General features: G+C 38.1%; 1 protein-coding gene across 1 annotated transcript in view; it reads left to right on the plus strand.

Moving 5' to 3' along the window:
• The window catches only part of CPE (carboxypeptidase E), a 115,262-nt gene that overhangs the window by 83,243 nt on the left and 5,676 nt on the right, over window positions 1–26,343 (plus strand). The window contains exons 4-6 of the mRNA XM_036112125.2: window positions 5,379–5,496; window positions 7,346–7,528; window positions 21,988–22,127. Of these exons, the coding sequence (XP_035968018.2) occupies window positions 5,379–5,496; window positions 7,346–7,528; window positions 21,988–22,127 (441 nt within the window). The remainder of the gene's footprint in view (window positions 1–5,378; window positions 5,497–7,345; window positions 7,529–21,987; window positions 22,128–26,343) is intronic.

The following is a 26,343-nucleotide window of genomic DNA, read 5'->3' on the forward strand; positions in this document are numbered from 1 at the left end:
CATTAGACTAAATCTTCAGTAAACCTGCCTAATAATTCGGGGATGGTATTATTCATAACTGGTTCATCTTCTCTTTTTTTCCATCTTTGTCATTAAGACTGAGACCGTGTTTAGACGTTGCCCGGTAGGAGACATGTAGTAGGCATTTTGTGAATGTTATCACACATCTCGCCTTTTCTTACTCCCCCTTCTCAGTATCTATATCCCTTATTGTAGCTTCTATGTTTGTTTTATTTTTATTGAGACATAATTGACATATAACATACTATTAGTTTCAGGTGTACAGCATAATGATAATTGGTATTTGTATATATTGTGAAATGATCACCACCATAAGTCTAGTTACCATCAGTCACCATACATAGTTGTAATATTTTTCTTGTAATAGAACATTTAAGGTCTACTTTCTTAGTAACTTCAAATATAGAATACAGTATTATTAACTATAGTCACCATTTGTACATCACATCCCTATGACTTCTTTTATAATGAAGTGTATACCTTTTGACCACCTTTACCCATTTCCCTCCCCATCTCCCCCGCCCCCCAACACTGCCTCTGGCCACCTCCAATCTGTCCTTATAGTGGTTTTTAAATTTCAAGTTTTGTAGGAATTTGGGGTTAAAAAGGCACACTTTTATGAATGCTGATTCAGGAAGTCTGGGGTGTGTATGCTGTGGGAATGGGTGATGAAAAGGCATCTGCATTTTTACCACGTGTTCCAGATGCTTTCCTTGTTCTTCTGAACCTCTGAACAAAAGCTCTCTGTTGCTGTGGAGTTCTTCCTGCTGTCTTTTCTCATCTGTTCTTGAGCAATTTGGCCTGGTCACCTCCACTGTTATCTGGGCTCAGTACATGAGCCTGGACCTGGATTGCTTGAAAACAGAGTGAGTTAAAATAAATCAAACAATTTTAATAATTGTATACTTATCTCTAATGGCTAGAGTCATGAAGAAAGGGAAATAAATATAGCTTTAGTGTATTTTAAGAGTCAAAGCCATCTAATTATAGAGCATAACATTTAAGCTATCCTTAGTCTTTAAATGGAAATTTTAAAGATAGTCATAATTGGTTCTAGATTCTCTTGGGGCTCAATCTTAGAGATGTTCCAGAGGCTTCTCTATGGATTACTTAAATATATAATTACAGTACCCAGGGGATCTCAGCATTTAGTCAGCCTAAAAATTTCTATTAGTAGACGGAGACAAACTGAGTTTAATTTGTCAAATTGTGGAATTTACTCGCTTGCTTTTGAACATATTGGTAACATTAGCAATAGTGTATGTATCAGAATTAACAATAGGCTAAACCTAATTGCCAAATATGACTTTGTGTATTCAGCACTGTATGTTATATTTGTTCCAAAAAAGTTTCTTTAAAAAATGTTAAAAATTAGTATGTTATTATGAACAAAAAGATAAATATAAATGAAGAGAAAAAGAACCCATTACCCTATAGTCTTAAATGATCACCATTCACATCTTGGTATGTATCCTTTAGAATTATTTTTTATGCATGTATCAATCTATAAATATATGGAAGCATACCATGCACACTATTTTGAACGCTTTCAGGTGAATAAGAAATCCAAAAGTACAGTCTGCCACTGTAGGGCTTTGCCTCCTGAGCTCCCATTCAAACCAATCCTTTACCCCAGGCAGTCCTTGCTTGCTTTTACCCCTTACATACTCTCCTCTTTTCTTTTTCTTTCTTTTCTTTTTTTTTTACTACTCTCTTTTCCTCCTATCCAAAGCCTACCTGCCTTTCTCCCCCCAAGGCATAGTGGAGTTCCACCTCCTTCCTAAAGTCTCCCATGATTCTCCAAACCACAGGGATTTCTGTCTCTTCTGAACTCCTTGAAATATTTGTCAGTACCAATCACTGGGTTTGAGCAAATAGGAGAAATGAAGGGGATGTACAAGGAAGAGGATTGGAAAGAAATTCAGTACTACGAAGAAAACTTGGAACGGAATATAAAAGAATGTGTTAAACTCATATCACATAATATTATTGCCATTTTTTGAGCAGTTGAGCCTAATAAACCATAAATTCATTGCAAACAAGAGCATATGCATTTTTTGGATTAAAGATTTTTTTTTGAAGATTTTATTTATTTATTTCACAGAGAGACATAGCGAGAGCAGGAACACAAGCAGGGGGAGTGGGAGAGGGAGAAGCAGGCTTCCTGCTGAGCAGGGAGCCCAATGTGGGGCTCGATCCCAAGACCCTGGGACCATGACCTGAGCCGAAGGCAGACGCTTAACGACTGAGCCACCCAGGAGCCCCTAAAGATTGTTTGTGATTAGATGTTCTGTATTAGTTATTTTATGGTTGATTTAAATCAAAACTTAAACTGGATTTAATTTAAATTAATTTGAATTCTAGAAACAAATTTAAGTACATATAAGAATTTAGTGTATAGTAAGGGAGTTTTTCAGATCATTGTGGAAAGACAGGGTAATTCAATAAATGAAATTGAGATGAATCCATCTCACAAATATCAGCATAGATCAACATAAAATATATAAAAAGTATGAGCCTTCAAAAAGAAAACTTCAGTAAATATATAATTTTTGGAGGGGGATAGAACTTTCTAAATCCCTCATATAGAAAAATTGGCACATGGTGGCCACTTACTAGTTATTGAATGAACGAATAAAATGCAAAAGCAAAGGAAGAGACAATTAAAAAAAAGATCAGATCAGTAAATTTGAAAACATAAATATTTTAATATTTTGTATTTTAAGTATTATTATTAAATTTGAAAAAAACTGAATTTGAGAGACAAATGACAAACTCAGAAAATATCTATAATATAGAGGGTTAGTGTTTTTACTAAATAAACAACTCTTGCAAATTAGTAAGAGATCAACATTTCAATAGAAAAATCAGCTAAACCATGTATAAATATGTCACCAAAGAATAAACATAAATGGTTACTAAACATATAGAAATGGTTCCAGTTTTATTTGTGTATCAAAGAATGCACATTTACAAAAAATTTAATTTGTCATGTATCAAAGTGAAAGATTTAAAAAACACCACATATCCCATGTTGGTAAGAGTGATGAGAAATTGCAGGCTTAATATACTATTGCTGTATTTTATAGAGAGGCAATTTGTAATACATTTTATAAAATTAAAAACTGTGCTTAGCCTTTGGTTAAGTCATTCCATTTCTAGGAAAATTTCCCTAAGGAAAGTATAGATCTGAAAAAAGAGTAGTTACAAGGGTGTTTATAGAATTTTTTTCTATAGTGAACAACTCAACACCCAACAATTGCAGATCCTATCCCCCAGCTCTACTGAAGTATAATTGACAAATAAAAATTGGGTATACGATATGATGATTTGATATACGTATACATTATGAAATGATTATCACAATCAAGCAAATTAACATATCCATCACCTCACATAGTTACCTTAGTTTTCTTTCGTGATGAGAATGCTTATGAGCTATCTTAACAAATTTCAAGTAGACAATACAGTAGTATTAAGTCACCATGCTGTGCATTAGATCCCCAGAGCTTATTCATCTTATAACTGAAAGTTTGTACCCTCAGACCAATATGTCCCCCTTCTCCCCAACCCCTCCCACATATTAGAGATTGTTAGTGCTGGTGTTCGTGCTCTGGAGCTTGAGTCCAGGCTCTGCCACTCACAACTGATTGGACTCATGCTATTGCCTAACTCCTCTGTGTCTCAGTTTACTCATCTGTAAAACGGGGAGTACGTGTAGTCCCTATCTCATAGGGTGGATGTGAGACTTCAATGTGTCACACAGAAAGTGTTTAATAAATATTAGCTATTATTTTGTTCATGTTTAAGAATGATATATCCATATATTGGATACTATTCATCCATTAACATAGTAACTTAGAAGGTTATTCAATGACAAGCAAAAGTGTTTGTTACCCATTGTCAAACAAAACAGGTCATATACAAAATTATACATAAATCATCACATTTAAAAAATTACATAAGTGCATTGGTAAAGACTGAGAAAGATACATGTAAATGTTAGCAGTTTGTATCTTTAGATGGTAAAATTATGGGTCATTTTAATCTTCTTTCTTTTTGTTTGTCTCCTTTACATTTTCTACAATAAACATTTTTATAGGGAGAATGAGATAAACCAATCAAATAAATAATAAAAACAGCACCTTATTCTAAATCACACTTTTTCACGATTATAAGTTGCCTACATGAAAAATAGGGTAATTTTGATACATTAAAGTATCAAACTATATATCAATACTGACAAAAACGTGGGCTTTATAGTTTTATAGACTGGATTTGAATTCTTAGCTGTGTGAACTTGGACATGTTATTAACACACCTAACCCCTAGATTCTTCCCAGTGAAAGGGGGATGAATATCTTTGCCTATCCAATGGGGATGTTGCGAAGCTCATTCACGAACTGAACAGAGATACAGAAATACAAGGTCTTGCAGCCATCAAACCCTACTGATGCTGTTAGATTTTCTGTCCCAAAGAAAGTATGGATCACATCTCCAGGAATTTTTTTTTTTTTTTAATCAATGAGGTACTTGGGAGTTTGAGAGTCTTCCTAGTTACTATTAAAAACTCATCATATGAAACACGTGTCTGGCTCCAGATTAATTCTTTTGTATAAATTTCTTTCCTCTTTTGTTTTGCTACCAGGATAAGAGGGGCTGTGAGTCATTAAATTAAGGCAACATGAATTTCTGAAACTTCTGCTTTTGTTTAAGATGCTTTTCCCAAAGTAAGCTGATATTTTACAGTGAGTTTTGAAAGAGACACAATTTAATATTTTTTTATAGGGACAGTGTCAGAGGTAGTTGGAGGGAATTGGAAAAATAGTAAGCAATAAAAGAAAATAATAAATAATAATAATTAGTAATAAAAGAAATAAAATCTATCATACATTTCTAGAGTTTAACCACCGTAGAGAAAGAATTTTGTTCTTCAGTCCAACTATTTTCTTTTCTCTTTGTCTTACTCTTAGCTATTATTAACAAAGATCAGATGGAAGTGTCCTAGAATTTGTCAGTGATTTGCATGATGGTTTTCAAGTTTCAAAGAGAAAAAAGCTAAAAACAAAAACAAAAAAGAGAAAAAAGCTGGCAGCTAACAAAAGTAAAGCTTTTAAGGAAATTCTAACACTACTGAAATATGTTTTATTATAAGTGGGAAAGGTAGAGATGGAAATGCTGCTCTTACTGGAAGCTTTTTTATTTTTATGACAACCACCACAAAGCGCTTGAAAGATGACCTATGACCAGCTTTCGATTACTGTTGTTGTTTTTCCTTTTTTATGTCTTTCCTATTGAGGGATCCCACCAATGGTAACCAAATGTATAATCCTTCTACCCTCTAATCTTTAATACAGCTTGCTCCTGAGACTAAGGCAGTCATTCATTGGATTATGGATATTCCTTTCGTGCTCTCTGCCAATCTCCATGGAGGAGACCTTGTGGCCAATTACCCCTATGACGAGACGCGGAGTGGTAGGTGTTCCTTCTGCTTCTCTCATGGTTCAAGGTTTACAATCGTTTTATGAGGGTTTATAGGATGATTTCTATATGGACCATTCTTTTAAGGAACTGGCCATTAAGTGATTTTGCCTGTAGAAGGACGTATGTTTATTTCATGTGGCATTCGTATAAATATTTGGCAGAAAAGGACTGTAACTTTTTAATAAGTTTAGTTTAAGAGGACCGTGATCTTGACAGAATGCAAGAGAAAGGGAGAAAACAGAGGTCATGAACTTGGGTCACTCTTGAACCCTGGTAGAATCGAGAGATAATGGAAATGATACAGGTTTGTGTACAAGATGGCTTAAAAATGAAAGCGGTCTTTTTGCAGCTTGATCAGGGCCCGTGTGGATCTCTCCCCGTCTTACCATACACTCACGCTTTTGCATTTGGAACTGTTTCTAGTGGTGTCAGGGAGAGGAAAGTGGTGCTTTGACTTTCTCAAATTAGTTTTGGTTAAATTTCAGGCACAGCAAGCTTTAGTCAGATAGTTATTTTCAACTTAACTTTTTGTCGCTCCAAGAAATTTCCTGCTATGGATGGGTTCTCAAAGGTCTTTGAAGAATTCATTCTTTGCAAGCACACGATGATAATTTTAGATATGGGAAACTTTGAGCCTTGAAGAGAGTCTTTGGTGAAACATTAAAATTTATAGATTTAGTAGTTTGTCAATAGCTGGGAAATTTAAAAGCCTGGCATATTTTATCATATATGAAGACACAGTGTATCAAAATATGTATTATTTCTTTTTATATTACACATGGGAGATTTTTTTAAACTTTAAAACTCAAATACCGAAAAGTATGTGTGAGAATGATTCATGGTGGCTATGAGGTTACATTTTTTATTTTATTATTATTATTTTAAAGATTTTATTTATTTACTTGAGAGAGTGAGAGAGAGATAGAGATAGAGAGACAGTGCGCACATGAGCAGGGGTGGGGAGGGGCAGAGGGAGAAGCAGACTCCCAGCTGAGCAGGGAAGCCCCACACTGGGCTCCATTCCAGGACCCCAGGATCATGACCTGAGCGGAAGGCAGCTGCTTAACCGACTGAGCCACCCAGGCACCCAGAGGTCACATTTTTTACATTAAAAATTTTAACAATGGAAATCTCCTTTCTGTTTTCTCAGGTCAAGTTTACCACGAGTTTATCACCTTTTCTCATGAAGCTTTCAGTGCATAAGTAGAATGTCCTTTCTACCCAATTTCTACATTGTGGTGTGGAACAGAATGGTATATAACTTAAACACTAAGCGTAATTGTTGAGCATTTAGACCATCACTCCTTTCCCATTGTGATGTTGATAAAAAAAAAAAAAAAAAAAAAAATCAGGGCGCCTGGGTGGCTCAGTTGGTTAAGCGACGGCCTCCTGCTCAGGTCATGATCCCTGAGTCCTGGGATCGAGTCCCATATCAGGCTCCCCTAGCTCTGCGGGGAGCCTGCTTCTCCCTCTGCCTCTGCCTGCCACTCGCCCTGCTTGTGCGCGCTCTCTCTCTATCTCTCTGTCAAATAAATAAATAAAATCTTAAAAAAAAAAAAAAATCAGCAAGAGGGCACTTGGGTAGCTCAGTCGGTTAAGCGTCGGCTTTCGGCTGAGGTCATGATCCCGAAGTCCTGGGATGGAGTCCCGCATGGGGCTCCCTGCTCCGCGGGAAGTCTGCTTCTACCTCTCCCTCGGCTGCTCTCTCTCGCTCTGTCAAATAAATAAAATCTTAAAAAAAAATAGGTCAGCAAGAGACAACACTGAACCACTCTTTCAAAAACACGCAATGCTCTTTGGTCTATATTAATTTCTTTAACCTTGTGGGTTTATTTTCTAGGTAGTGCTCATGAATATAGCTCCTGCCCAGATGACGCCATTTTCCAAAGCTTGGCTCGGGCGTACTCCTCTTTTAACCCACCCATGTCTGACCCCAGTCGGCCACCGTGTCGCAAGAATGATGACGACAGCAGCTTTGTAGATGGAACAACCAATGGTGCTGCTTGGTACAGTGTACCTGGCGGTGAGTTTCCGTTTCGCTTTGTGCTTCGGTGAATTATTTATAGTTACCATTTAGATGTAGAGAGCTTTCAGTCCTCCTCAAACATTAAGAAATAGACGGAATCTAGGGTTCATCCATTAAAATTAGTTCTGCATGAATGGTTGCTATGTATAGTTTTGTTTTTGTTGATTCTTAAAAAATCAAGATGCTAATTGAAGACATATGAGAAATGAACTAAAGACGTCCATGGGAAAGATATAAATCGAATATTGTGAAATATCCTACTTAAGATAGCTTCCTTATTATATATATTATATTAGTTAAGCTTTTACTATAGTCAAATGTATATATTAGAGGGCAGTGTATACCCTTGGTCCATATACCTTTTATTTTTCTTTTAAATGATGGGATAATGGGGACTATTTGATGTGGAATATTAGTTTATATTCACTACTGTAATAAGCACTATTAGATCATGAAGCTCTTCACCTTTTATGGGGTTGGAAAAGGGAAAAGCTCAGAGGCAGCACGTTCGCTGGAGGAAGCATCTTCTAGGTGACCAGGGCAGCAATCCTGACTCCCTTTGCCCCACGTAGACTTTATAGAACTCTTATTTTCATGGTTAGTCGGACCATCAACAGTTGTGTAACACACACTCTGTCCAGGATGAAGACTGAAATGTAAAGATACTGATATGTTTTGTTTTTTTTTTTCCACCCTCTTTGCCCAAGAACGATTTTCTATGACCCACCTGGAAATGCAAGAGAATTAGGGCAGTAGCAGCACTAGCGAATTATAGGGTTTGGGTTTGTTTAATATGCTTCTTTTATTGAATTATGCCCTGAGAAAAATATTCTTCCTGATATTTTTCTTTCTGATATATGTTTGTTTTGTTTTAACTTATATTTTGCATCAGGCCAGATCAGATTTAGCACTTTTGTCCCCCTATAGCCTGAGAAATAAAGTCAGATTTAGGATTTAGACTATGTCGAATATGTCAGATGGGAAGTAATTTCATAATTCAATTTTTATAAAAACTTTAATGATTCCTTTGGAATTACGTTTATAGACAAACAGTGTATTGTCTACAGAATACCGAGAGATGTATATCTGTAAAATAATGACAATAACAATAATAATAATATTAATCTTAGTGATTATGAACCACAATAATCAAAGAAAGCTTTGACTTTCTTTAGCTCTCTAGATAGTGAATGAAATCAGTGTCCTAGGTCCATGTTTTCTAGAAGCAGAGCCTGAGATAAGGATTTGGTTGCTTGTAATTTATTGAGGAAGTGCTCTTTAGGAAAAACCCTGTATGGAAGTGAGGGAAGCAGGGTAGGGAGGGGGATCGAGGTGAACAAGGATGTGGTCACAGGGACAGCCATAACGTCGGCCTGAGCCATTGGGAGGAAGGCCTCAAGTCTAAATCACAAGCAGGATTATCCTGCCCTGAGGCTAGGGGAAGGGGACCAACCTTTGGTGGCTTCATATAAGCCAGTCTTTGGTTGGGGATTGCTAGGAGGGTTTTGGAATGAGAGATAGGAGGGAGTAACCTCCCAAGCTAGGTGGTTTCTATCAGCCGCTCTCCTAGAAAACAGCGGTCAGCTCTGAGCTCTTAACAGCCAACACTCAAACAGCAATTTGGGGATGGACCCCCTGGCTCAGTAAAAGCAATCCTGTGGGTACCAATAGCATTCACTACTAGCTTGAATCAGGTTCAAAGTAAAATTGTTCTGGATGCAGAATCTTCTCTCGGTACAGTTTGCAGTGTTCTTATTATGCCTCGTATGTAGTAGATACTCAGTGAATGTTAAATTAGTATGTAGTATTTTATTAAGACTCCCAAGCCCTTAGGAATCTACTGTGCTATTGGTTCGACTTAAAGAACAAAATAGTAGGTCAGACCATCTTATATGACTGTCCAAGCTCTTCCCTGATAGAGAGGTAGGTTTAGAGGGATGCACATTTCTTTAGTAGCCCAGTAAGGGTTGAGGGTTTGACCCTATTGTCTTTTTTAAAAAAATTATTATTATTTAAAAATTTTATTTTCCCCAGCTTTATGGACATATAATTGCATATAACATCGTGTAAGTCTAAGGTGTATGATGTGATTTATTTATTGTATGTATTGCATAAATGATTACCTAATAAGGTTAGCTAAGACATCCATCACTTGACATAATTACCATTTTTCTTTTTTTTTTTTTTTTGTGGTGAGGACATTTAATATTTACTCTCTCAGCAGCTTTCAAATATATTATACAGTATTGTTAACTGTAGTCACCATGCTGTATATTAGCTCCCCAGAACTTACTCATTTTATAACAAGCAGTTATAAGCGGGCTTTTTAAAATTTCATATATGAGTGAGATCATTCAGTGTTTGTCTTTCTCTGTCTGAATTATTTCACTTAGCATAATGCCTTCAGGGTCCATCCATGTTATTGCAAATGGCAGGATTTCCTTAATTTTTATGGCTGAATGATATTCCATTGTTTATATATACCACATTTTCTTTATCCATTCATCTGTCCATGGACACTTAGGTTGTTTCCATGTCTTGGCTACTGTGAATAATGCTGCAGTGAACATGGGAGTGCAGATATCTATCTCTTCTAGATAATGATTTCATTTTCTTTGGATATATACCCAGAATTAGGATTGCTAGATCATATGGTAGTTCTATTTTTAATTCTTTTGGGAACCTCTGAACCTACCTTTCCAATAGTGAATATACCAATTTACATTCTCACCAACAGTGCACAAAAGTTTTCTTTTTGCATTTTTGCCAGCACTTACTGTCTCTTATCTTTTTGATAATAGCCATTCTAACGGGTATGAGGTGATGTCTCATACCTGTTGGTTTGAGATGTGGCTTTGATTTGCATTTCCTGGATGATTAGTGATGTTGAGCATCTTCTTATATGTCAGTTGGTCATCTCTATGTCTTCTTTGGAAAAATGTGTAGTCAGGTTCTTTGTCCATTTTTAATTGGATTATTTGTTTCTTTGCTATTGAGTTGTATGAGTTCCTTGTATATTTTTTATATTAACCCCTCATCGGATAGTTTGCAAATATTTTCTCCCATTCTATAGATTGATTGTCTTTTCATTTTTTTGACTGTTTCTTTTTCTGTACTGAAGTTTTTAGTTTGATGTAGTCCTGCTTGTTTATTTTTGCTTTTTTTGCTTGTGTTTTGTTGCCATATCCAAAAGCTGTTGCAAAGACCAATGACAGGGAGGTTTTTCCCCTATGTTTTCTTTCTTTTTTTTTTTTTTTAAAGATATTATTTATTTGACAGAGAGAGGCACAGTGAGAGAGGAAACACAAGTAGGGGGAGTGGGAGAGGGAGAAGCAGGCTTCCCACTGAGCAGGGAGCCCAGTGCGGGGCTCGATCCCAGGACCCTGGGATCATGACCTGAGCCGAAGGCAGACGCTTAATGACTGAGCCACCCAGGCGTCCCTGCCCTATGTTTTCTTCTAGGGGCTTTATGATTTCAGGTCTTACATTTACTTTTTCAATCCATTTTGAGTTAATTTTTGTGTATGGTGTAAAATAACATTCCAGTGTCTTTCATTTGTGTGTGGATATCCAGTTTTCCAATACCTTTCACTAAAGAGATTAGCCTTTACCCGTTGAATATTCTCAGTTCCCTTGTCAAATATTAGTTAACTGTATGTGCCAGGATTTATATCTGGGCTCTTAATTCTGGACTTTTGATCTGTGTGTCTGTTTTTATGCCAGTATCATACCATTTTGATTACTATAGCTTTATAGTATAGACTGAAGACAGAAAGTGTAATGTCTCCAGCTTTATTCTTATTTCTCGATTGCTTTGTCTGTTTGGTGTCTTTTGTGGTTCCATTTAATTTTAGAATTTTTTTCTGTCTTTAAAGAATGCCATTGGAATTTTGATAGGGATTGCATTGAATCTGTAGATCATTTTGAGTAGTATGGACATTTTAATAATATTAATTCTGATCTATGAACACAGGATATCTTTCCATTTGTTTGTGTCTTCTTCAGTTTCTTTCATCAATGTCTTATGGTGTTCAGTTTATAGATCTTTCACCTCCTTGGTTAAATTTATTCCTGAGTACTTTATTGCTTTTGATACTGTTGTAAATGGGATTGTTTTGTTTGTTTGTTTTTTGGATAGCTCATTGTTAGTTATAGAAATGCAACTGATTTTTGTATGTTGTTTTTGCAGCCTGCAACTTTAATGAATTTATTTATTGGTTCCAAGAGTTTTTCGGTGCAATCTTTAGGACTTCCTGTGTATAAGATCTTATCATCTGCAAACAAAGACAGTTTTACTTCATTTTCTCCAATTTGGATGTCTTATTTCTTTTTCTTGCCTGATTGTTTTGACTAGGACTTCTAATACTATGTTGAATAGGAGTGGTGAGAGTGGGCACCCTTTTCTTGTTCCTGATCTTAGAGAAAAAGCTTTCAGCCTTTCACCATTAATGATGTTAGCTGTGGGCTTGCCATATATAGCATTTATTATGTTGTGGTACATTCCTTTTACATCCAATTTGTTGAGTTTTTATCGTGAAAAGATGTTGAATTTTGTCAAAATCTTTTTACGCAATTTTTGAGATGATTGTGATTTTTTTTTTTTTTAAAGATTTTATTTATTTATTTGACAGAGAGAGAAACACAGCGAGAGAGGAAACACAAGCAGGGGGAGTGGGAGAGGGAGAAGCAGGCTTCCTGTGGAGCAGGGAGCCCAATGCGGGGCTCGATCCCAGGACGCTGGGACCATGACCTGAGCTGAAGGCAGACGTTTAACGACTGAGCCACCCAGGCGCCCCAAGATGATTGTGATTTTTATCTTTCATTCTATCAATGTGGTGTATCACATTTGTTGATTTGCATATGTTGAATCATCTTTATATCCCAAATATACAGTCTACTTGATCATCCTGTATGAACCTTTCAATGTGCTGTTGAATTCAGTTTGCTAGTATTTTGTTGAGAATTTTTGCAACTGTATTCGTCAGGGATATTGGCCTGTAGTTTTCTTTTCTTGTAATGTCCTTTTCTGGCTTTGGTATCAGGGTAATGCTGGCCTGTAAAATGAGTTTGGGAGTATTTCCTCCTCTTCAGTTTTTGGGAAGAGTTTTAGAAGGATTGGTGTTAATTCTTCTTTGAATGTTTGGTAGAATTCACCAGTGAAACCATCTTGGGCCTTTCTTTGTTGGGAAATTTTTGATTGCTTGTTCAATCTTCTTACTAGTAATTGGTCTGTTTCAGATTTTCTGTTTCTTCATAATTCAGTCTTGGTGGGCTGTATGTCTCTAGAAATTAACCCATTTCTTCTAGGTTATCCAATTGTTGGTCTATAATCATTCATAGTCTCTTAAGATCCTTTGCATTTCTGTCATATCAGTTGTAATGTCTCCTCTTCCATTTCTGATTATTTTTTGAGTTTTCTCTCTCTTAATTCTTAGTCTAGTTAAATGTTTGTCAGTTTTGTTTATCTTTAAAAAAAAATCCAGCTATCAGATTTGTTGATCTTTCCTTTTGTTTTTCTTGTCTGTATTTCATTTGTATCTGCTCTGATCTTTCTTATTTCCTTCTTTCTGCTAACTTTGGACTTAGGTTGTTCTTCTTTTTCTAGTTCCTTGATATATCAAGTTAGATTGTTTATTCAAGATCTTTCTTTTTTCTTAATGCAGGCATTTATTGTAATAAACTTTCCTCTTAGAACTGCTTTTACTGCATCCCATAAGTTTTGGTGTGCTGTGTTTCTATTTTTGTTTGTTTCATAATATTTTGGTTTCCCTTTTGATTTCCTTTTTGACCCATTGGTTGTTCAGAAGTGTGTTGGTTTAATTTTCTACATAATTGTGAATCTATCCTGCATAATATTCCATGTGGGTTTGAGAAGAATGTGTAATTCTGCTGTTGGATGGAATGTTCCATTTATGTCTGTTAGGTACATTTGGTCTAACATATAGTTCAAGGACAGTTTTTACTTATAGATTTCTGACTGGATAATCTATCCATTGTTGAAACTGGGATATTGAAGTCTCCTATTATTATTGAATTGTTGTCTGTTTTTCCCTTCAGGTCTATTAGTATTGGCTTAATATATTTAGATGCTCCAGTGTTGAGTGCATATATAATTCTCAAGAGTTAGTTCCTTTGAGAAATTTACCCTTTTATCATTTTATAATGACTTTTTTTGTCTCTTGTTAAAGCTTTTTGGCTTAAAGTGTATTTTGTCTGATAAAAGTATAGCTACCCCTACTCTTTTTAGGTTTCCAATTGCATGGAATATCTTTTTCCATTCCTTCACTCCAAACTTTCATTGTCCTTAAAGATGATGTGAGGCTCTGAAGCTCTGGTAGGCACCATAGAGTTGGATCCTGGTTTTTTGTTTGTTTTGTTTAAAATCTGTTCAGATATTCTATGTCTTTATGGAGGATTTAAACCATTAACACTTAAAAGATATATTAATACCATCTTATTGTTTTCTGGCTGTTTTGTAGTTCTGTTATTCCTTTCTTGCTCTCTTTCTGACTTCCTTTGTGAATTGATGATTTTCCTTAGTGATATGCTTTGGTTCTTATACCTTTATCTTTTGTGAATCTATTATAAGTTTTTGCTTTGTGGTTAGCATGAGGCTTACATCTTATAGACATAGCAGTCCATTTTAAGCTGATAACTTAATTTTGATTGCTTACAAAAACACTTTTTATGCCATTCCCCACCAATATTTTGTTTTTGATGTCACAGTTTACATTTTTCATGTTATGTATTCATTAGTAAATTATTGTGGCTATAGTTATTTTTAATACTTTTGTCCTCTAATTTTTATACTAGAGTTATGTGATTAACACACTACCATAATACAGTATTAGAATCTTTTGGATTTAACTCTATACCTACCTTTACCAGTATGCTGCATATTTTTATATGTTTCCATGTTACACATTAGTATCCTTTCATTTCAGCTTCAAGAACGCCTTGCAACATTTCTTGTAAGACAGTTCTAATGGTGATGAACTTCAGCTTTTGTTTGTTTGGGAAAGTATCTCCTTCATTTCTGAAGGACAACTTTGCTGAGTAAAGTTTTCTTGGTTGGCAGTTTTTTTCTTTCACTTTGAACATATCATCCCACTGTCTCCTGGCCTATAGGGTTTCTGCTGAGAAATCTGCTGATAGCCTTATGGCGGGGGTGGGGGCTGTTCTTTTGTAAGTTATAAGCTTTTTTTTTTTTTCCCCTTTTAGCTCCTTTTAAGATTATCTCTTTGTCTTTGATTTTTTTGACTGCTTTATTCTAATATGTCCTGGAAATCTTTTTGAATTGAAATTTTTGGGGACCTATGAACTTGGATGTCCAAATTTCTTCCTGGATTTAGGACACTCTCAGCCATTATTTCTTGATATTAGCTTTCTGCCTCTTCTCTTTCTCTTCTCCTTCTGGGACTCTGTGATGTGTAGATTGTTTTTTTTCTTTTTTTTTTAAATTTTATTTTATTATGTTATGTGGGTCACCATACAATACAGTTTCCGATGCAGTGATCCACGATTCATTGTTTTCGTACACCAGTGCTCCGTGCAATATGTGCCCTCCTTAATACCCATCACTGGGCTAACCCACCGCCCACCCCCGTCCCCTCTAAAACCCTCTGTTTGTTTCTCAGAGTCCATAGTCTGTGATGGCTCATCTCTCCTTCTGATCTCCCCCCCTTCATTTTTCCCTTCTTTCTCCTAATATCCTCCATGCTATTCCTTATGTTCCACAAATAAGGGAAACCATATGATAATTGACTTTCTCTGCTTGACTTATTTCACTTAGCATAATCTCCTCCAGTCCCATTCATGTTGATGTAAAAGTTGGGTATTCATCCTTTCTGATGGCTGAGTAATATTCCATTGTATATATGGACCACATCTTCTTTATCCATTCGTCTGTTGAAGGGCATCTCGGCTCTTTCCACAGTTTGGCTATTGTGGACGTTGCTGCTATGAACATTGGGGTGCATATGGCCCTTCTTTTCATTACGTCTGTGTCTTTGGGGTAAATACCCAGTAGTGCAATTGCTGGGTCATAGGGTAGCTCTATTTTTAATTTTTTGAGGAATCTCCACACTGTTTTCCAAAGTGACTATACCAACTTGCATTCCCACCAACAGTGTAAGAGGGTTCCCCTTTCTCCACAACCTCTCCAACATTTGTTGTTTCTTGTCTTGTCAATTTTTGCCATTCTAACTGGTGTAAGGTGGTATCTCAATGTGGTTTTGATTTGAATTTCCCTGATGGCTAATGATGATGAACATTTTTTCATATGTCTATTAGCTATTTGTATGTCTTCTTTTGAGAAGTGTCTGTTCATGTCTTCTGCCCATTTTTTGACTTGATTATTTGTTTTTTGGGTGTTGAGTTTGAGAAGTTCTTTAAAGATCTTGGATACCAGCCCTTTATCTGTAATGTCATTTGCAAATATCCCATTCTGTGGGTTGCCTCTTTGTTTTGTTGACTGTTTCCTTTGCTGTGCAGAAGCTTTTTATCTTGATGAAGTCCCAAAAGTTCATTTTTGCTTTTGTTTCACTAGCCTTTGGAGATGTATCTTGAAAGAAGTTGCTGTGGCCGATGTCAAAGAGGTTACTGCCTATGTTCTCCTCTAGGATTTTGATGGATTCCTGTCTCATATTGAGGTTTTTCATCCATTTTGAGTTTATCTTTCTGTATGGTGTTAGAGAATGGTCGAGTTCTCTCAGCTCTCAGCTTTTCCCCATTGAGGTTGATATTCACTGTGGGTTTTTCATAGATGGATTTTATGAAATTGAGGAATGTTCCCTCTATCCCTATACTCTGAAGAGTTTTAATCAGGAAAGGATGCTGTATTTTGTCAAATGCTTTTTCTGCATCAGTTGGGAGGACCATATGGTTCTTCTCTCTCCTCTTATTAATGTGTTTTATCACACTGATTGATTTGTGAATGTTGAACCACGCTTGCATCCTGGGGATAAATCCTACCTGGTCGTGGTAGATGATCCTTTTAATGTATTGTTGGATCCTATTGGCTAGAATTTTGTTGAGGATTTTGGAATCCATATGCATCAGGGATATCGGTCTGAAATTCTCCTTTTTGGTGGGGTCTTTGCCTGGTTTGGGGATTAAGGTAATGCTGGCCTCACAGAATGAGTCTGGAAGTTTTCCTTCTGTTTCTATTTTTTGAAACAACTTCAGTAGAATAGGTATTATTTCTTCTTTGAATGTTTGGTAAAATTCCCCAGGGAATCCATCAGGCCCTGGACTCTTGTTTTTTTGGGAGGTTTTTGATCACTGCTTCAATCTTGTTACTGGTTATTGGCCTCTTCAGGTTGTCAATTTCTTCCCGTTTCAGTCTTGGGAGTTTATAGGTTTCCAGGAAGGCCTCCATTTCATCCAGATTGCTCAGTTTATTGGCACATAGTTGTTGATAATAATTTCTAATAATTGTTTCTATTTCCTAGGTGTTAGTCATGATCTCTCCCCTTTCATTCATAATTTTATTAATTTGGGTCCTTTCTCTTTTCTTTTGGATAAGTCTCGTCAGTGGTTTATCGATCTTATTAATTCTTTCAAAGAACCAGCTTCTAGTTTCGTTGATCTGATCTACTGTGTTTCTGGTTTCTAATTCATTGATCTCTGCTCTAATCTTAATTATTTCTCTTCTAATGTGTGGCTTAGGTATCGTTTGTTGCTTTTTCTCTAGTTCTTTAAGGTGTAGAGTTAGTTGGTGAATTCGGGATTTTTCTATTTTTTGAGTGAGGCTTGGATGGCTATGTATTTCCCCCTTAGGACCAGTTTTGCAGTATCCCATAGGTTTTGGACCAGTGTGTTTTTGTTCTCATTGGTTTCCATGAATTGTTTAAGTTCTTCTTTGATTTCCTGGTTGACCCAAACATTTTTGAGCAGAGTGGTCTTAAGCTTCCAAGTGTTTAAATTTCTTTCAAATTTTTTCTTGTGATTGAGTTCCAGTTTTAAAGCATTATGGTCTGAGAATGTGCAGGGAATAATCTCAATCTTTTGGTATCAGTGAGACCTGATTTGTGACCCAGTATGTGGTCTATTCTGGAGAAAGTTCCATGTGTGCTTGAGAAGAATGGGTATTCTGTTGTTTTAGGGTGGAAAGTTCTGTATATATCTATGAGGTCCATCTGGTTCACTGTGTCATTCAAAGCTCTTGTTTCTTTTCTTTTCTTTTTTTTTTTTTTTTAAAGATTTTATTTATTTATTTGACAGAGATAGAGAGAGAGAGCACAAGTAGGCAGAGAGGCAGGCAGAGAGAGAGGGAGAAGCAGGCTCTCTGCTGAGCAGGGAGCCCTATGCAGGACTTGATCCCAGGACCCTGGGATCATGACCTGAGCTGAAGGCAGCCGCTTAACCAACTGAGCCACCCAGGCACCCAAAGCTCTTGTTTCTTTGTTGATTTTCTGCTTAGATGATCTGTCTACTGCTGAGAGTGGAGTGTTGAGGTCTCCTACAATTAACATATTGTTATCAATATGACTCTTTATTTTAGTTAACAGTTGGCTTATGTAGATGGGTGCTCCCAAGTTGAAGGCGTAGATATTTACAATTGTTAGATCTTCTTGTTGGATAGACCCTTTAAGAATGATATAGTGTCCTTCTGTGTCTCTAACTACAGACTTTAGTTTAAAATCTCATTTGTCTGATATAAGAATCGCTACCCCAGCTTTCTTTTGAGATTTGTTGGCATGGAAGATGGATCTCCATCCCTTCATTTTCAGTCTAGATGTATCTTTAGGTTCAAAATGAGTCTCTTGTAGACAGCATATAGATGGTTCCTGTCTTTTTATCCAGTCTGCAACCCTGTGCTGTTTTATGGGAACATTTAGGCCTTTCACATTGAGAGTGATTATTGAAAGATATGAATTAATTGTCATCATGTTGCCTGTGAAGACCTTGTTTTTATAGATTGTCCCTGTAAATTTCTTTTCTATATCAATCTTGGGGTCTTTCTCTTTTTATAGAACACCCCTTAATAATTCTTGCAGGGCCGGCTTAGTGGTCACATATTCTCTCAGTTTCTGCCGGTCTTGGAAGCTCTGCATCTCTCCATCTATTCTAAATGACAGCCTTGCTGGATAAAGTATTCTTGGCTGCATGTTCTTCTCATTTAGTACCCTGAATATGTCTTGCCAGGCCTTTCTGGCTTGCCATGTCTCTGTGGATAGGTCTGACGTCATTCTGATGTTCCTTCCTCTGTACATAAGGAATCTCTTCCCCCTAACTGCCCTTAAGATGGTTTCCTTGGTTCTAAGGTTTACGAGTTTTACTATTATATGCTGGGGTGTTGGCCTGTTTTCCTTGATCTTGGGAGGGGTCCTCTCTGCCTCTAGGACACGAGTGTTTGTTTCATTCCCTAGATTAGGGAAGTTCTCAGCTACGATTTGCTCAAATATATCTTCTAGTCCTTTCTCTCTCTCCACCCCCTCAGGGATTCCAATAATTCTGACATTGGAACGTTTCATGGTGTCACTTATTTCTCTGATTCTATTTTCATGGATTCTGAGTTGTTTTTCCCTGGCCTCCTCGTTTCCCTTTTTGTCTATTAATTGGTCTTCTAGGTCACTAATTCGTTCTTTTGCCTCACTTACCCTAGCTGTTAGATTATCTAGATTGGATTGGATCTCATTGATAGCATTTTTAAGTTCTGCCAATTCAGCTTTCATTTCTGCCCTTAGAGACTGTATGTTGCCATTAATTGATTTCTCCATTCTAGCTATTGTCTTCACAATTGCTAGCCTGAATTCAATCTCCGACATCTTGGTTATATCTGAAACCATTTGTAAATCTGTGGCATAAGTCAGAGTCTCTGAGTCTTTCCTATTTTGGGGGTTCCTCCTCCTAGTCATTCTGTTGAGGGGTGTTTGAGGGGAAGTACAGAGCCCAAATTATTGACCACATCCCAAATAAGATGCACCTGTTTTCTAGGACCTTAGGGTTGCTGGCCTCTTGTTTTCCCAGCCTGTCTCATGGGGGAGGGGCCTACCGTGCTGTTACTCAAGCAACCCTGTTTGAGCAGATTTGCCCTGCCCCCTGTGGTGGGTGATGGACTCAGTGAAAACTGTTTTTTGGGGGCTTTTTTTCTCTGGTGGCTTTCCCTGGTGGCTTTCCGTGTCTTTTCCAAGAGTCCGAGCAGAAGAAACCCTTTCCAGTCCTCTGCCTCAGAGCAGAGAGATCACAGTCTGTTCTTCAGTGAGCTCTCCAGGCCACACTATCTCCGTTTCTGTCTGTGCTGCTTAAAACTGCAGTGGTCCTGGGTTGTGCGCCTCTCAGCAGTGCTCCCAGTCCTCGCCTCCAGGTCGGGGCACGTCTCTGCTCTTTGGGCTTCTAAAACCACCAGCCGCCCCCAGTTCACACGCGTGGCCCCGCAGCTCTGAGTTTCCGTCCAGGGGCAACCCTAAAGTCCTTTCCCCGCCGCTACCAGTCTTCGAGTGTGTGCCCCGTCCCCAGCACTGGAGGTTGTTGCTCACCGGCAGTATAGGATCCCGGCAGCCAGGCTCCCTCCCACTGCCGTTTATCCTCCGATATGTGCCTGCGGAATCACGGCTCCCTGCTTTGTACCTCGAAACCAACCGCCTGTGATATTCTGTTTGTAGAGATCCAGATCTATCTTCTTACATCTCAGGCTGATTTCGTGGGTGTTCAGAGTGGTCTGGTAGATATCCATCTCAATTCCAGGGACTGGTTGGAATAGGGTCCCCTACTCCTCTGCCATCTTTTGCCCCCCTGTAGATTGTTTTCTTAATGGTATCCTGTAGTCATGTAAACTTTCTTCACTCTTTTTCATTCTTTTGTCTTTGTTTTCCTATGGCTGGATGATTTTAAATGACCTGCTTCCTTTAAAAGAATCTGCCTCCTGATTCTTTCTTTTGCTTGATCCAGTCTGATGTTAATGCTCCCTATTGCATTTTCCTCCTTTTAATTCTTTGTATTTTTGTTGTTGTTGTTGTTTTTTAGTTCTTGAACTTCTGTTTGGTTCTTGTTATGATTTCTTTCTGTTCAACTCATTTTGCTCATGTATAATTTTTCTGATTTCATGAATTTGTTTCTGTTTTTTCTTGTAGGTCACTGAGCTTCCTTAAAACAACTATTTTGAACTTTTTATTGCGAAAATCACAGATCTCCATTTCTTTGGGGTTGGTTACTAGAAAATTATTGTGTTCCTTTGGTGGTGTCATGTTTCCTTGATTTTTCATGTTCCTTGAAGTCTTGTGTTGTTGCCTTCCCATTTGAAGAAGAAGGTCACCTCCTCTGTCTTTACCAATAGGCTTTGGTAGAGTAATAACTTCTCTTAGCCCTGTTAGGAATTCTGAGGCTTTCCCCAGACCTTTTCTATGCTATACCTCCTCCTTACTTCTTAGGGGGAGAATTCTTAAAATTGTGTGCCTTCTTTTGATCCTGCAAGGTCAGGCCAGTTTCTGATAGCCTACTGTTTGCTTTCTCTAGGGCAGTGCTAAATGCTCAAATTTCTCTCAGCCCTGCAGAGTTGGGCCGGCTTTCTGTGTATGCTCATTAGGCATCTGAAAAGGCTTGCTGTTGCTACTGTCAGTGGCATGCAGAGGGAGCTGGCCACAGGGTGAGGTGTGTGGATGGGGTGTGTAGAATGTTAGGGGTGCCTGTGGGCCAGTTGAGGGGATCTGCAGGCAAGGTGTCCCCAGTGGCTAATGGATAGGCTTCCTGATGGAGTCTGTGATGTGGTTAGTAAGATCTACATCCCTTTGATACACTCTGGAAGTCTTGGCTACTGTTCTCCCAGCCATTCCCTGCCCCGGTCATGTAGTATACTTAAGTTTTCTGGATGGGGTGAGAAAGAAGCTGTGTCCAGCACAACTCACTCACGTTCCCACTTTCCCTCATGAGAGAAATCATGGACCAAAAAGTTCTCTCTTGGTACTGAGCTGTGCCACATCAGGGAAGGGCTGATGCAAATAAAGCAAAACCATTACTCTTACTTTCTTCAGTGTATCCAGTCTCTGATTTTTCCCTCCAGTGGTGTGCTGGAACTTCTGCCCTGGACTCCTGGCCTTCCACAAAGGCACTTTGTTCCATGGGTGATTGTCAAGATCGGCGTTCTTTTTCTAGGAAGATCATAGAAAGCTCCTATTCTGTCATTTTGATGTCATTGTTCCCTGTTATCTTCTTTGAAGCCAATTCCAGCAATGCAAAACGTGGTCGATGCCTGCTTTAGCACCCAACAACAGCAATGCCTTAAGCTAAGTGATTGCTTAAGAACCCAAGAGAGTTTCTGCTCTAAGGCAGTAACAGCCTCCCAATTATGTTGTTCTGTCCCTTATGGTACGTGATTTTCCTTGTGGTTTCCCACAGGCTACTCAAAATGCACCGGTTGGTGTATTTTTTGCTTAGCTCCCAATTCAGCAGAATGGCTTGTGTAGAGTTTTCGTCTCCACATGTATATTTTGACTTTCCATTTGGTGCCTTGGCAGGAATGCAAGACTTCAATTATCTCAGCAGCAACTGTTTCGAGATCACTGTGGAGCTTAGCTGTGAAAAGTTTCCACCTGAAGAGACTCTGAAGAGCTACTGGGAGGATAATAAAAACTCCCTTGTTAGCTACCTCGAGCAGGTAAACACCACCTCCAGCATAAAATGGGAGATCTCAGAGCATTTAAACCTGGCATACAATCGTTTCCTGTGAGGAGTCCAGTCCGGGAGTCCATCTGACTCAGAATGAGGATGCTACATTTGGAAAACATGTCGGTAGTAGTCCAAGCAGGCTTTCATTTGTCATAGGTTTTGTGGCTCATGAATATTCACTGAGAACTGATTAAACTGAGATTTGTGGTAAAGTGAAGTGACATCCTGTGTTCATTCATATTGCTCTAAGCCAGGCAGTCCTAGGACCCTCCTCCCTGATTGTCTAGGGCCTGTAGGGTATCCCAGGCAGGACCACGACAAGGGTGAGGTAAGTGAGGTGCCTAGGGCCCAAAACTTAAGGAGGCATTTATTCTTCAGGGCATGTGGGTATAGGATCAGCACCCGAGTGTGAGTGCCTTCTTAAATTCTGTGCCCCAAATGCCCCACTTGTTTCACCCTCCGCTGAGCGGGATCTGAGGTAATCATAATACCTATAGCTTTCCTTTATTGGGTGTTTATTGTTTCCCAGGCATTGTTCTGAATGCCTTACATGTAATCATTAATGCATTTAATCTTCACAACAACCTTATGATGGAAGTTGTATCATCGTCGTCATCATCATCATCATCCCTGAATTAAAAATGAGGGATCAGAGACACGGACAAGTCAAACAGCTTGCCTGAAGGCACTCAGGCAGAATTTGAATCCAGGCTGTGTCCTTCCAGAATCACCATGCCATATTGCCTCTGATGACACACAAGCCTAGATCTGTGCTAGAGAGGCACTTAAGGAGCCATTCCAGTGGGGTCTCTATGGAATTTGGGGGGAATCTCACCATCTGCAAGAGTAAGATAACTTACCTACTGAGATTAAACCCAGGCCAGTCCCCTGCCCACCCTACACCTCTATACTATGTTGACATTGGCACCAGGGGCCGCGCTGGTGAAACAGACCTAAAGACTCTGATCCTTGCCTGCGGTGCCTTGATGGTCTTCAGATTCCATTCTGTATGTGGCTTTTTACACCCAAAGCTAAGTAGAGTGATGTCAGTTTCACACGCTAGCAGATAGTCCCGACTAATTTAAAAACTAATTTGATATGAACAAATGATGTTAAATAAACATGAAGCTATTTGCATACATGTGGACAACATATACATAGGACACCAGTGCATTTAAAAAAATGTAAAATCAGCTTAAGTATTCTTTTACACGTGTCAGATATCCATATAACACCTTACTAAAAGTGATTCTCATGGAATAGATCCACCAATTACAAAGATTAAAAATTACATTACACAGTTTTTCAATCAGTGGAATCCTGCTGCATGTTAATATAAAAAGGCATTTTCTACAACAAAAGCTGAGGATAATTAGCCATGCTGACCCTAGAGCAACCCTGATAAGAACCCCCGAATAGTATCTCCTTTGAGGAGAGCTATAAATACATTTTTTGGGAAGAGGAAGTAAGACTGGGCTGTTTGAAAAGTCCTCCACTTAAATGTCAAATAATGCCTCCTTTATAATAGTGCTTTTCATTCTATTTATATAGTTCTTTCAACAAAAATTTATTCAGGTACTCTAGTGTCTTAGGCACACTGTGAAGCACTGGGGATAGAAGTCTTCATATTAGTGAGTTCAGAAACGTCAGTACCGAATCACACGAGAGGATGATAAATGCTAAAATAAAGGTCAGTTACAAAAAGCCATGGCAGCACACTGGGTCCCTAAACCAGTCCTGCTCATTAATTTAAAAAAGAGGTTCAGCTGCTGCTTAGGTCTTAGTTATTAAGAAAAAACTCAAGACAAAACAAAACCCACAAATGTGTACCATCAGGAAAGAGGAGAATATGTGTTATATTTATGGTGGCAAGTAAGCATGTATCAGCTCATCAATTTATATAGAAATGAGCTGGAAAGAAGAGGGAACAGGTCGTACAGTCCTGTTTAATGCCACTTGGAATCAGAATTGGATCTGTCCACAGACCCATAGGACCCACCCTGCTAGGACCTCAGTGTTCTGGTAGCAGCTGTGTGGAAGCACTGGGAGTGATATTTACAATGGGCTCATCCAGCTTGCTTCATAGAACACTTAGTTTAGGGAATCAAAGGCTGATGACAGGTCAGTGAAGACTGCCAGAAGTTCTGTGTAGAAATTATTTTATTGACAATGGGACAGAGTACGGTGGGGCTTAGTAATGGAACACCTGGACCTGAAGTCTAAGTGTGGACTAGTTTACAACTCATGGAAAATAGGTGATTAGAAGGTCTAATTCTGTAATTGGTTGAAAGGAAATCCCTTGCAGGGCTTTAAAGGGATGTTTGCAGGAACTGGAATTGTAAAGTTAATTAAGATAAATAGTTTGCTATGGTGGAGAGCCTCTCGCTCAATAGCTTTGGGACAGTCTAATTCTTAAAATTCCCAAAGAAATTCCCGAAGAATGGTTCTGGGCACCGGCATCAGAATCACCTAGGTTCTTGTTCAAAATGACTTTCCTGGCCCACCACCCAATCCCACTTCCCGCATAGTAGGACCCCAGAGTCTCCATTTCAACAAACTCTTTGGCTGATACCTAACGTATGGGAGGGCTTAAGGGTCAGTGATATGAACAGTTCTAGTAACAATGGAATCTCTGTTTGTTTTTTTTTTTTTTTTCCCCGGCGTTGGTTGATTGATGTCCTGGAATCTGAGGAGAGAGCATTATAGGAAGGACAAGTGTAGTAAATAGCTTCTTCAGGCATGAGTGAAATTTGAACTTCCATGATTTCCTTTGCAAAAGCCATAAAATGACAGCATTTCCTGATCTGCATTCATGTGGAGTTGTGAGAGCCCATAACACTTCCATTGAGATTTATTACTACAGTGGAATTTTTCAGAGAAGTTTGCTCCAAAATTGCCATATCAGAGATAGATATCTACTTATTTCACTATTTCTTAAATGGCATACTATAAGTCTTGGGTTGCAGAGGCAGAAAAAATAAAGTCATGAATATTAACTGGGTATATTTGTGCCTAATGCAGGCAAACTATGTGTTTTTGAAGTGATTGACTTATTTTCGAATGGCAAGGAAATTTAAAACTTTCATTTCTCTAAGGTTTATAATATTGATAATACCAGGATTATAGTGCCTCAGTGAGCATAAAGTACATGTGGGTAAATAATGGCTTGTTTACAAGCCTTCTAAATTTCCTTGAAGAGCCCTCATATTAAGAAATTTAAAGTTTGTATTTTTCCTCTGATTTTCTGCTCTCTGTGTAGCTCTCTTCCTCTTCTCTAAATTTTTTCGGATCTCCAAATTGCCTTTAGAGAAAGGAAATACATGTTATTTTTGTAGGGTTTTAGAGATTCTGTATTTTTTAAAAAAAATAGCAAATGCAAAAAGATTTGTTGATTGATAACACGGGGCATCTCTTTGATAAAACATTGTACTACTGCCAGATTTATTCTCTGATGACAAAGGCAGACCTGAGACTTATTCTACCTTCTGTGGGAAATATTTCAGTATCCTCAGGAGCAAAAGAAAATTCGATTTCTAGGGCTAGATGGAGTGAGGACCAAGCTGAACCTCTGGGAAGTTCAGGCATCTTCTGTTAAGTGATTAAGCTTAATGAATCACCATTTGGTATTCCCAGAAGCAGCACTTTCTCAGGAACCTGAAGTGACTCTCTGTCACTTGAAACACATATTGACTTAGTTGAGTTCTGTTTAAAAACGAAGGAAGAAGCTGCTTTTGTAGTTTGCATTGCATTAGTTATCGACTACAGCTTAATGCCAGGACGTTATTCTCGACAGCGCCTCTTCCGTTTCCTTTCTCAATCCAGTCTTCAGTTTTGAAGTTCACAGATCTTTCGTGTCACTTATTTTCAACAAAAAGAATATTGTTAATGGGGTTACTGCACGCCTGGTCACAGTATATCTTTTTACTCAACATGAACAAGGGGTAAAGGGCTGGAATGTGATTCTTGTTAGCTGGCAGGGGCCATACAGCCTACACACAGGTGACCAAATGTAAGAGGGAGAAAGTAACGAAATATGCTAAGCCCAGATCTACTTTACAGATATGACAGACTTTTTGTTTGTTCGTTTTGTTTTGGTGATTTGGAAGGTACTTTGTTGTCTTTCTTTGACACAGAACGATATGTCAATTTTCAGGGGATTACTTCCCATTTGTCCACTTGAGAAAGAATAGTGTAGAGAATGTTCA

This window comes from Halichoerus grypus, chromosome 3, assembly GCF_964656455.1.
Source record: "Halichoerus grypus chromosome 3, mHalGry1.hap1.1, whole genome shotgun sequence".
In the NCBI taxonomy this organism is placed as follows: domain Eukaryota; kingdom Metazoa; phylum Chordata; class Mammalia; order Carnivora; family Phocidae; genus Halichoerus; species Halichoerus grypus.